This window comes from Parasteatoda tepidariorum, chromosome 5 (genome assembly GCF_982258835.1).
Source record: "Parasteatoda tepidariorum strain Cologne lab strain chromosome 5, Ptep-v5.0, whole genome shotgun sequence".
NCBI classification, from domain to species: Eukaryota; Metazoa; Arthropoda; class Arachnida; order Araneae; family Theridiidae; genus Parasteatoda; species Parasteatoda tepidariorum.
Window position 1 is genome coordinate 82,737,508 of NC_141759.1, and position 13,186 is coordinate 82,750,693.

General features: G+C 26.1%; 1 protein-coding gene and 1 long non-coding RNA gene across 4 annotated transcripts in view; both read right to left on the minus strand.

Moving 5' to 3' along the window:
- Positions 1-13,186, minus strand: part of LOC107437956 (semaphorin-5A) — a 322,074-nt gene that overhangs the window by 18,969 nt on the left and 289,919 nt on the right. For all 3 annotated transcript variants that reach the window (XM_071185935.2, XM_016050106.5, XM_043039560.3), the window contains 3 exons: positions 2,159-2,247; positions 1,886-2,085; positions 316-451 (listed from right to left, as the gene is read on the minus strand). In XM_071185935.2, the coding sequence (XP_071042036.2) occupies positions 316-451; positions 1,886-2,085; positions 2,159-2,247 (425 nt within the window). The remainder of the gene's footprint in view (positions 1-315; positions 452-1,885; positions 2,086-2,158; positions 2,248-13,186) is intronic.
- Positions 3,960-9,345, minus strand: LOC147809611 (uncharacterized). Its single transcript, XR_015433809.1, has 2 exons — positions 9,206-9,345; positions 3,960-4,108 (listed from the first exon to the last, which is right to left on the minus strand). It is a non-coding gene; the product is annotated as an uncharacterized LOC147809611 (long non-coding RNA).

Below are 13,186 nucleotides of genomic sequence, written 5' to 3' on the forward strand. Positions count from 1 at the left end.
ATAAATAAATTAACAAAATAGAGTCTGCACTAAGCCACACAAAAGTTTGTGCTGTTTTTTGTAGCATCCAATGCTTATACCAAATGAGATAGGTAGAAATAATTAAACAAAACTAGTTAAAAATTAATAATTAAGAAATTACTTAGAGGCATCAACTTCAAAATTATCATGGCAATTAACTTTTTAAAACTGTTACAAAATTAAACAGAAAAGAAAATACTACTTTTGGAAAAGTTCAGGACGATATTGGGAAAGAACTATTTTGCATTAAGAAGGAAACATTCTTTTAAAGTATTAAAATAGTTTTATAATTACTTGGTGGTGTTTCAGTACTGATGCTTGAGCTTCCCATGTTGATTTAGCAGTAGATTGATGTTTAAAAACACCAGAGAAGGAATTTTCAATTGCTGATAAATTATACACACAAATTGCAGTCCCATAAATACTATTCCTACAAAAATATATATTTTTTTTAAGTTAAGAGATTAAGCATCATTAAAAAATATTTTTAAACAGATTAAAATATTGACTTGAATAAAAATAATCAATATACTTATAACAATATACAAAACAATACACAAAAACATTTTATTCATGAAATGAAGAGTTGAAACAATGGTTCAGGCTCAAATTTGTTAATAATAAAAATCTTCATTTTAAATATTTATAACTTAGACAACATTTAAACTTTAGAATTGACAATTTTATTAGTTATAATTCTAAAGTTATCATTGGAACCCTAGTGAAAAACTATCACTTTTTAAAATTACTATATAAAATGTAGTGTTATAAATAAAATTAATAATACACATGAAATTTTGATTATGTCAAATAGTTTGCAAGAACTATGCTAAAGACATAAATTGTTCACCATAATAAATAAGACAAAAATATTTTTCTGCAAAACAAAGGAGTAAAACCAATACATTCATTCAATATTTTTTCTTACATATAGTAACTGGCAACAGAATACATTTAAATATGTCTATCTATTAATCAAAATCCATTTAAGCTAAAAATTTAAAAGATTATACACAATAATAACCCCAAACATACATGGCACTAATATAAAAGGAATAATCAAACAATATTTTTAAAAAATATATCACTAATGTGGCACTGAATCATTAAGGACTTTTAACACTAAAACTAAAAATAACCTCCATTAATATACACTTTTAGAATTCAGGATAAAAATGTGGTCAAAATTACAAAAAATATAAGCTAAAATATAATTATGGCTATATTTTAGTCCAGGTTACATTACTATAACTTCAACAAGTAAAAAACAAAAAATGCAATCAAACCCTGACAAATCACTATAGAGGAAAAAGGCATAAAAAAACAAAGTCAGTTTGATTACTTAGTAAAATTCAAAATATTTGAAATAAGTACCTTCACCTCTGTTATAGGAAACTGCTTTTGATGTTTTGAAATCCACCCCATTTTAACAGTGATTCATTAAATTTTGATTTGGCTTTTTTTTTTTTTACTCGCTCAGATATTAATTTGCATCTCTAAAGAGTATACTTTCTTCAAAAAGATTTTATAAATGTATAGCTCATTATGCAACATACTGAAATTTTCTGCACAAAAAGTTTACTTGTGTAGCAATATTCCTATACACAATGTTGACTGCACTAATTTTGATAAAGCAAAAAATTTGCAATGGATATTAATGCATTCATTTATTATTTATTGATTATTCTTATGATTAATGATATTAATTTTTTTTTTTTTTAAGAATACTAAACTTTTCTTACAGCAGCTGAAATTTACAACTGTGCATTTAAAAATTGCTTTAATTTAAGTCAATTATTCAAAAACAAAAAAACTTAAATAATTATCATACATAATGAAGAATAATGGTACTGCAGATACTTACACGGGAGTGGTAAACGTTGCATAGAATATTTCTTCCTTTTCAATAAAATGAACACTTTGGAGTTCGTTAAAATAAAAGGGATAATTTCCCGGAACAGAACAGTTTAATCGAGCTTTCACAAAAGTGGTAAATTTTCCTTTCAAAAGAAAATCTCCTCCAGGGTCATTCTTACAAATCCTGGCAACTCGAGAATAAATAGCCTGTAATTATAAAATTGCAATTAGAAAACAGAAAAAGAAAAAAAATAATAATAAAAAAAGAATGATGCCTCACTTTTCCACAGTTTATGTACTCAACAGCTGCTTCCCGGAAGAAATAATAAGTGTAATCTTCAATTTCATACGATGCAACAAAGTTTGGTTCTGTAAAGAGCAATTAAATTGACAAATAAGGAACAAGAATATTAATTTTTAATCATACATCAAAAATTTTTTCTTACTCAAAAAAGCTGCAAAAAATTAGGAAACAAAAAAAATATCAATTTTTTTAAATGGATCATACGATTGACTTCTGCCTTTTTCTTATTCATAAAATACAACAGTACGCTCTCAATATTTCGAAAACTTTGGAAGCACTTAAAATTTTCAACGGAACGTAGAAAAATAAATTTTGGTTGCTTTTTTAAGTTTCTTTGCTGATAAACTATTCGAATTATTGGTGTTTGCATGATAACCTATCACTATTCATAGGAAAAAATTTCCCACTTTATACAAAATATGTAAGGTAATATACAAAATATATAAGGTACCCATGCAGCAGAGATAAGTATAAATTACGTGAAAATAACGTTAAAATGCCACAAGGTTTAGAGCAAAAAAACGTTTATTTAAAACGTTTTATTTGCGTTTCGAGTGGTAGTCTAGAATTAGGTAAAAAAACGTTTATATTTGGGTTGTTTTTAACGTAAAAATGACCGATTTTTGCCGTTATTTTGACTAAGGTGAATTTCGTAACCAATTTTTAACGTATTTTTTACGTTTTTTTCACCAAACTATTTACGTATATTTTTGGTTCTATAAATTCGTTTTTTTCACCATGAATATTTACGTGTTTTTAACGCTTATTTTTATTAAAATAACGTACATTTTACGTTATTTTAACCAAAATAACGCATTTTATCCATACTATTTACGTATTATTAACGCTTATTTTTGAGCTTTATTTACGTATTATTAACGCTTATATATCAATATTTTTAACGCTTATTTTGAGCTAGGTGAATTAATAAATTTTTCGCGTAAATTTAACTAAATTAATTTCAATCTATCGTAATTTTAACCGAATTGTTAACAATAGCATATTTTAAGTTTTTTTTTTTAACTAAGAAGGAAAGAAACCATTCCGTATTTTAATGTTTATGCTGCACTAATTACACTAAAAAATATAGCATTTACTTTTTATTTAAAAAAAAACTTTTAATTCTTTTCGAACTAAAACTAAAATAACGGAAAATAGTCGATATTCATGCTTTTTTTTTTAGAATCCTAGAAAAAGCTTTTATTTTTAATCTCACACTTTCTGTAAATTTTTACAATTCAAATTATAACTCAACGAATATGGAATGCAAATCTTTCTACCTCTTCACAGCAGCATACTGGTTTATTTACGAAGTTTCATGTCTCTCAGGAATTTTTTACATTTTTCATTCCTAAAAGTTTGTAATATAAAGAATTGGTAGAAGAAAAAAATACTCAATACTTACATGATTTTCCAAACCCCTATGGAAAAAATATTTTTTTTTTTTAGTTTAAATTAATAAATCTACTGCTCTGCTGAAGTCCATGTTTCCAAATTGCTTGCTGGAAATTATCTACTGTTCTAGAATGCTTTTGGGTTCATTATTTTTTTTTTTTTAAATGCATATATTTTAGTTTTTAGCTTGAAAAATTTGACTAAAATTTACTTTAACACACACACGAAGTAAAAAAAAAATATTAACCAAATTTACCATTTGATTTGTTTATTTACAAAAATTACAATTTTTCTAAGTCTTATGTTCGTAAAATTACAATTTTTAATCCAGAAGAGCAGTTAACTAAATAATTTTAAATACAGAAAAAAACATTAAATCAAATAAGATTTATTAAGTTTTATTTATTTTACAACTATCATACAATATATTTACAATATATAGATTTACAATTATAACACATCGCTACAGATCTGAAACATTCATAACTTCTTCCACCCCGCTGTTACTATCACCTCTTCACTGCAATGTTCCTGGAAAACAAATAAATATTTTAGCATATGAAAAAAAATATACCGGACAATAATATTAAATTGTTACAACCAACAGTAGATTTCTAAAACGAAGCAATACTGACTAGATAAAATACAGTTAAATAAAAAATTTTAAAAAAATATTAAAACACGATTTTCATGGAATTTCTACTAAGTATATATCGATTGAGTACATCCAAATACTTAGATATAAGAAAATCTATTTTACAAATTTTAATCACATATTACATGACAAAATTATATACATATACAGCACAAATCTGAATTAGAATATTTAATATTTTTTTTATCCTAACTAAATCTTACAATGAAGCCAGCAGTAAGTTATAAACAAAACATTAAATTATTTTTCGTGTGGCTTTGAGGAGAACTCCTCCAGACTTTTAGTCTGGTGCTGTCGGCTGCTTTGGTAACAAGTAAGAGCACAATGAAGGAATAAAGGTGTCAATTGGTTTACCCAAGCTGACCTAAAATCAAGACAAAACTATTCACAAAACACCCCTATTTAAAATTACTTTTTCTCATAACCGCAATACTTGCCACGACATGCACCCGTTGTCAGGTAAAGTACTCCTAAAAGCTGCCCTATACTTTCTGTTTATTTACTTATCATCAGAATTTTATTTTTCTCTCTCATTCTTTTCATTTTCTTATTGCTCCTTGGGTGCAATTTTCATTCCTCTTCAGAATATTTTGCAAGAACTTTGTAGTTCAGAAACACAATTAGATTAGTTTCATTTACGTAATTTTTAATTTCTCATTTATTAAAACAGTAAAAATACTATGCCTTTTAACACTAACAGTATCTTTAATATACAAAAGGAGTAATTTTAACAAATTCAGTAATTTGTTAAACTATATATTATTTAGTTCAAGTGAAGAATTACATTTTACAATTGCCTCTGTTAAAGCTTTTTTAAACAAAAAATGGTTATTTTGAAAATTCTTTAATTTCTGGAAAATCGCTGCTAAAACATAACACTTTACTCCAAAATACATTAGAAAGCTGTTAGGTGATTTAGAAATTCATTTCCACAACGGAATTCTTAGTAATGGTGGGGCATTAAATTCCAGGGTGGGAAAAATAGGTTCTGTGTTCCTTGACCCAAGTGTGTTACTATCAGGTTGCTTGGGGGCAGTAAAAACTTTATTTGTTTAAACCACTTTAAAAGGACTGGATAAAAAAATTTCAAAAAAAAAAACCAGTTAGTGTTAGTTAAATGTAGCATCATGACAGAATGTTTGGAGTAATGCAGTATAGCAATTTTGGACTATAAAAACAATTCGGAGGAACAGCTTTAAACTTAAAATTGTTTCAAAAAATAATAATTTTATGCTTGGAACTAATTAGAAATTATCTTTTTTAATGCTGCATATATATATATATATATGAGCAAAACAAAATTACCAACTTTCCACACCCTTGCAAAAAAATAAAATAAAATTTTTTTTGAACAAGTATAGAGCAGATATATCAAAAAAAGTTTTAACTTATTTAAAGCAGGGTTGGCAAGATTTTGCCGCAGGTGGAAAAAACCATGGTAAATACCGGTAAAAACCGTCTTGGCAAAAACAGGTTTTTGCCAAGCAAAGTGGCAAAAAGCGGCAAAAACCTATATTTTCCTAGATGAGAGGACAAAAACACATTTTTGATACAAAATTATTCCTAAAATTGAAATATATACTATGAATATAAATAATTATAAAAAAATTAACAAAACTATTATTCCTTAATTAAATGATAATGTATCATTTTAGTAGTTTAAAACATTATTGATTGGAAAATTTGTGATTATTCTCTTTTTTCCAGTGAAATGAACTTATTTTAAATTAATATAACTATAATTTAAAGCATAAAATTTCTATCAACATGTGTAGTTAATTATTGTACAAATAATAATTTTTTATAATAAATAGTATTATACAAATAATAATATTTATTTGTAAAAAAACATTTATTTTAGGATTCTAAAATGAAAAGAGATCAAAAACTTTCAATCTTTTAAAAATTATTACCCTTAGGTATATTAATTATTAATATGTTAAAAATAATTTTTTCATGTAATGTATCAAAATTATTATTCCTTATGATTGATTTAAATTTGTTTCAAGTATTTTGTAATAATATTTAATCAGCAATTTAGATAATTTGGTTTTTGCCGGTTTTTACCAGTTTTTGCCGGTTTTTACCAGGTTTTTGCCACTGTCCTGGCAAAAACCCCTTTTTGCCGGCAAAAACTCCAACCCTGATTTAAAGATGTGAAAACAAATATATATTTTTTTGTCAAACTGTAATTCATATAGTTTGTAGTAGTGATAATTTCCATTGCATGAACTACTTAATTTACAAGATAAATAAGTTTTCTGCAATATTAGACATTTAACATAAATTTTACTTAATAGTTTTTGTTTAAATAAAAAGTTGGAACATAAGTATGCTAAATGTATACAGTAAAATGCAAGAAAATATAATAAATTAATGAAAACTAGTCAGTCTAACTCTTTTAGAGAAAAGTAAGCATTTTTTGCAACCTTGATATACACAATGAATTGTGTTTTAAAGCATTTTAATCATTAATACTTCAACACCACATAATAGACACAAAAACATTCACTTGGAAAAATAAGATATTTAAATAAAAGATGTTTTCAAACAGTATGAAATTAAAAAATTTTTCATTTAATGTAAGCATAATAATTCAGTGCAGAAGTTATTGAAAAAAAAAACTTTATAAAAATAAAGTGATAATATCATAGACAGATATATCATATAAATAGAAAATATCATATGTATAGCATAACTGCCAACCTTAGGAATCAAAAATTAGGAACACTATATGCCACAAAATTACGCACCAATTATGAGAGTAAGACAAAAATTTAACAATTAAATATTAACATTAATTGACAAATATTAAAATATCTTAAGTAAATTAGTAAAACGAAACTATAAACACTATCCTTTGAGGGAAATTTATAATAATAATATTTTATAATTAGGAATACCGGTATAATAGTTTAAAAACAACCATTACTTTTTAATACATAATTATTATTCTCCAAATTATAAAAGACAGGTAAATAATAATCTACGACATAAGCAAATATTTCTGATGCATGTGTTTAAATACTGTAATACATTTTTTCAAAAATAATAATAGTTGTTTAAGATTCAATTTAGTGAAATGATCAGCAACAGCTATTGGAATAGTATTTTCCAATAAAAAGCTACTAAAAATTACTTCTGCACAATGATCACAGGAAGCTTGTGGCGATCAGAACTAGGGTTTGATTTAAAAACAAAAATACTGAAATTTTAGGAAAATTCAGATTTTTTATAAAAAATATCAGATTTTTTGATTTGATATAAAAATTAGGAACAAATCCGAAAAATTCTGAACAGTTGGCAGCTATGGTACAGTCATAGATATAAAATCATTGATTAAAGTTAACAATATTGAAAGTTCAATTTCTAATATGCGGAATTGTAGAAAACTGCAGATGTACAAAAAAAAAATATATATATATATATATATAAACATATATACAATTGGCTTAGTTTAATTAAAACAAGGATAATTTGAAATCTTGTAGCAGAATGTTTTTGAGCTATCTGCGACTAAACTCTCCATCACTAATATCTAATTGCAAAATACTTTTAATACAAACAAACATATATGTTGCTAATTTAAAATGGCAAATACGCTGTGTCAACAAAAAATAATAATAATGATTTTCTTAATTTAACACGAAATTTTTTTTTTTTAATATTATGGGTTATATTCTCACATTTTGTTGGTGGGAAGACACACACTTTATTAGCTTCTTCGCATTTTGTAAATAATCATCACAATAAAAAAATATTAAATATCATGAAATCCGTAGTAGCAATTGCCCCCCCCCCAAAAAAAAAATATATGATGTAATTACGTAAATTGGACTCCTCAAAAGCGTGTCACACTTTGAAATTAGGTTGCAATAAATAATATGGTATAAAAAATATCGGATTTAAAATTTAAGGAGAAATCAGCATCTATAACTTCTAAAAATTCGATAGAATTTTAAAAAAAAGAAAAAAAAGATAGCCTTAAAAAAGAGATACTCAAATGCACGATTCGAGTTTTCCATATTGCTTAAATATATCAAGATGGTTAAGAATCAAATGAAAATCAATATCAGTAACTGCCGAAAATATTATCAAAACATTACGTCGGTGAAAATTGAGCATGTCAAAAACTGATTATCTAAATGCATGATTCAAATATTGGATGTTCAAATATTTCTGTAAAAAAGAAAAGCAATATTTTCTTCCTTTCAAGAGAAAAATCTTTCTGAAAGAGATCTGTAAAATTCTGCAACAATGTCGCTGTGATTCTGCCATGGAGATTTGAAATACTGAGCAATATGTATCAATCTTAATTCCCCGAGAATTTCCAATTGATGTTGTTTATTCATTTTATAATTTATTTTAATGTTTGCCAAATGTTTGGTTTGAGTAGTCTTAGCCTTTGAGGGATTCATCAATCTGCATAATCGTTGAAGAATTGTTAAAAGCAAAATAGAAGTTTCAGAATTTGTTTGCACTTATGGAGGACTATGAATAAAAAGACTAATTTAATGCAGATAAAACACTTTTTTTTTTTTAAGTGCCAGTGAAATAAAACATTGGAACAGCAAAAATAGTGGTGGTAAAAACAGTAACAGTTTACCATTCTACTTGATACTAACGATGAAACTTACACCAGAAACTTCTATTATAAATTAGTTGAATAGTGCAAAGGCTGATGATTGTGCATCAAATAATTAGGATTCTACAGTACATGGAAAATATATTTACAATATATGATAATTAATTTTAAGAGACAAATTTTTGAGTACTTTTATTTGTTGTTATTGAAGCATGGGCAGCCTATGTAAACAATGTTTCATTACGATTTTTAATATCAGCAAAAGTAATCTGAAATAATTTTTAACAATTGATTTGTTCATGTTTATAATTTCACGAATTTTTTTTACCCATTTTTAAGTACAAGAAAAAAGGAAACAATTCAAATACAGTTATTTCTTTAGACATACTTAATTCAGGTACCTTCAAATGAGACTTGATGGAGGTTCATTCTCAAAGCTAGATCCTTTTCAAAGATCTTCCTCAGAAGTACATCAATAGATTATGAAAAAGAAAATTCATTCAGTTAATACGTTTAAAAACATAGAAATTATTCAAACATATTTTTATACGGGCACATTTATTATTCAGAACTCGAGAAGTAAGGAGTAATGGTTTGACAGAATGTTAGCTAAAAAAAATGGTGAAATGCAGAATATATTTTTATAGCAATATTTTTTTTAAAAAACATTCATTAATAAATATTTTTTACGAATAAATAAGTTTATTTATAATTGGAAATTACTCCATGCTTATCTATATTAGTGGAATGGGCTAAAGGGAAAACAAAAAATTAAACCAGAAATACTTAATAAAGTTATGAAGTAAAGTAGAAAGAGAAAAAAAAATTATCATAATTGTTACAACAAAACTTCCATGCTAAGAATAATATTTTCTGTAAAGCAGTATCCATAAAGCAACATTAACTAAAATATAATCTATTAGAAATATGTTATTAAAATGCTTTGTTATCTTAAAAACACTAACAAAAAGAAAAGATTATATACAAATGTAAAACAGAAAAATCTATTTTAATTCTCAAAATAAAATTTTAAAGCTTTACATCTCAGTCTTTCCAATTATCATATTTTCCAGATAAGAATAAAGTCAATAGAAACATTCTTAATTACTGTGTCATACAGTTAATAAAAACAAAGTTTTTTAGAAATGTAAAAAGCTAGGTAAAAAAACTAAGACAAAAATTGTTTAAAAGAAAAATTTAGCAATAAAAATTTCAATTGAACTTTTTCACCTAGCAAGGGTCTGTCTAGGTTTTTCTGAGAGGTACCTATTTTATGAAAATTTAGACATAATTTGTGAAAAATTAAAAACTACATTAAAAAATCAACACAAAAATATGGATTTATCGTTTCTTAAGGAATACAAAAATAAAATTATAAGAAAAAGTATTTTGTGAAACTACTGTTTTTTCTAAAGTTTAATTTGTGAAGGTACCGCTAAACGGTAGTAAATTTGGCCTTGACAGACCCCTGCCTAGGCATATTTTTAGAATACAATGACTATAAAAGAATTAAAAAAGTTTTAAACAGCAATGTAAATTTAAATAAAAGCTTGAATAAGAATAATTCTAAAGATAATTTAATATTGAAAATTACTGCAATTATTTTCCATATCGTTTTAGCTGATAAATTTCAAAAACTGTTTCAAAAATAAGAAGAAAAATTTCCAGTAAATGTTCAACTGGGTGTTTTTTCTTCTTTTTTTTTAAAAGATATCATGTTGCAAAATAAATAGTCAAAAAACTATTTTGTCCATGTGAGGTTTTCTCTTGCAATAGCTTGTTAAGATGATACTTCCACGACATTTTGGTTGAAGAACCATCTGCTATAAACTCTTGTAAAATTTACCCCAATCAAGCGTGTTTAACCATTGGTTCTTTAAAAAAGTAAAGTTAAAAGAAAATGCCACTACTCAACTTTTTTAAAAATGCAACAACTAATAGTTTTTATACTTTATAAGACAATAGTAGGTAAGTAGATAAGACAGCTCAAATTAATAACAATATGATAGGACTGTTTCACACATAAAACTTGTCTCGTCTCATTTGCTAATAAAATTGCCATCTCGTACTGAGTAGGCAAAACAGTAAGAAAAATGCCCGTATCATGATCTGCCGGTGAATAATCACTATATCTTCTAAGCAACTTCCACGCAGCAACTAGGAGGAACTAAAAAAAATTAACTAACGGATATCAACTTGAAGAGTATAACACGTAGCTACCTTTCTCACACCTTTACATATTCTTTTAAAAAGTTAGCAGTTAGAAATCTATTTGGTGCCTGGACGATAGCAGTTGGCATAACTGCTCACAATACAGAAGTAACCCTAATAGAGAATTAAAAGTTTAATAAGTATTTCTATGTTGTTACCTATGGCTAAATATTTATAAACTTCCAGTGGTCCACGAAAAATTAAGTAAATATCTCAGAATGGGAGTAACTCAGAGAATATAAGTTGAAACAACCCTCAGGAAAACTTCTACATACTTCTTTTTAAATTTTTGCAAAGTACAAAATCTTTTTCTTTTTTTTTGTTTCAACATTTTTAGTTGGCACAATCTAGTTCAAATAGGGAAACATCCCCTTTTATTTGATTCATAAAATAAGGGGAGATCTCTATAAAATGAACAATGGCAGAATAATCAGCACGTCTTGGCAACTTCTGGTATCGGAGAAACTGAAAGAAAGTAAAAAAATCACAGAAAGGGACGGACTCGAAAGATATAACTCGTAACCATTTGGCAAACATTCATGTTTTTTTTTTAAAAAATTTCAAGTTTATATCTTTTTGGTAGCTTGGCTATTGTAGTTAGTGTGACAGATTAATATACAGAAATATCCCCTAAAATTAGTGAAACAGAAAAATTTACATTATAAATCTAGCTAAAATTCTTTTCTACTCCGGAAAATTTGTTTATCATCACCTGTGGCAGAATAATCAACAGGTCTTGGTAACTTCCAGTGACTATCATCACACTGAAAACAAAACATGGGAAGAAATTCAAAAGGGTATATCTTGTAGCCACTAACCCCTGGCAAACCTCTACAAGTTTTCTTTTATAAATGTATGCAAGTTTGAAATCCACAATAGTAGGCGCAGCAAATCACTGAAGGAAAATATCCCCTCTACTCATATTTTGGTGTGTAAAGTCAACCATGATTAATAACATTTAAGTATTATCTTCAGAATAATGCTTATAATTGTTACTTTTTGTTAATTGTTATTTATTATAGCAACAAAATTTGTCAGGTGAATAAAATAATGCAGCATTAATTTAATAATTTTGATAATTAAAGCTTTAAAATAGAAATTCTTTTTATATAAGATCGCAACTAGTTTAACTCAGCATTTTAGATTAATATTCCTTGATTAAGCTTAGGTGCCATCAGAAAACATTCCAAAAATTCATGATTTTATTAAAAATATCTTAACTGCATAACAATCGTATATAACGGGTCTGTATTTCGTCTCTTTACATTTTATGCACAGTAAATGAGATTCAACAAATTCTCTTGCTTTTTTCCAAAATCGTTACGTTTTGTCATAGTTTGTTAAACTTCACAAATGATAGGCTTAGAATATTTGTGTTTATTTCAAGTAGAATTAACTACAATAATTATTTACTCTTTTTGATAGTGAAGCATTAAAATGAATTAACATTCTAAATCGTAATAATTAAAGTAAGGAATAAAAGAACTTACCATTGAATTCGGCGTATATAAACACACGCGTGCAAAAATGTAAATAAATGCAACTAGTGTCGTCTAGTGTAGGGGTAGCAATCCTTGTGTAGAACTTGTTCCCACGGAAAAGGAGTGAAAAGTTGAAACTCAGTATCGTTTAATGCACTTGTAAAACAAAAACTCAAATAACTGAAAGCAATGTGGAGAGTTACTTTGGATCTATATTGTGAATCAATTTTTTCTCTATTTTTGATTTTTCTTCTTATTTTTCTTATTATTACTCTAATTAAACCTGGAATAAAATGCTACATTGTAGAATAACTTTCATATAATATTTTTAAAAAAGTTAAATAAAACTGTCAAGCCTTTTTTAAAAAATTATTACTATTTTACCTCATGACTTAAAGAAAAATGGAATTATATTGTTATGTAATGTTATTTTCATTACAGAGATATAATAGTATTTTATTTTAACTAGTATAATATTATTTGAATAGCTTGCACATAAAAAAACTCGATTTTAATGCTTTTGATAATTTTTATGAATTCATAAAAATTGCTGTTTTATGCTCTGGAAATGTAAAATTATTATTAACAATAATTTATTATTAAAAGACAAACATGAATAAATATTATAAATTAAGATCACTGATTCGGAAGACATACAAGATTATTTAAAATACGTG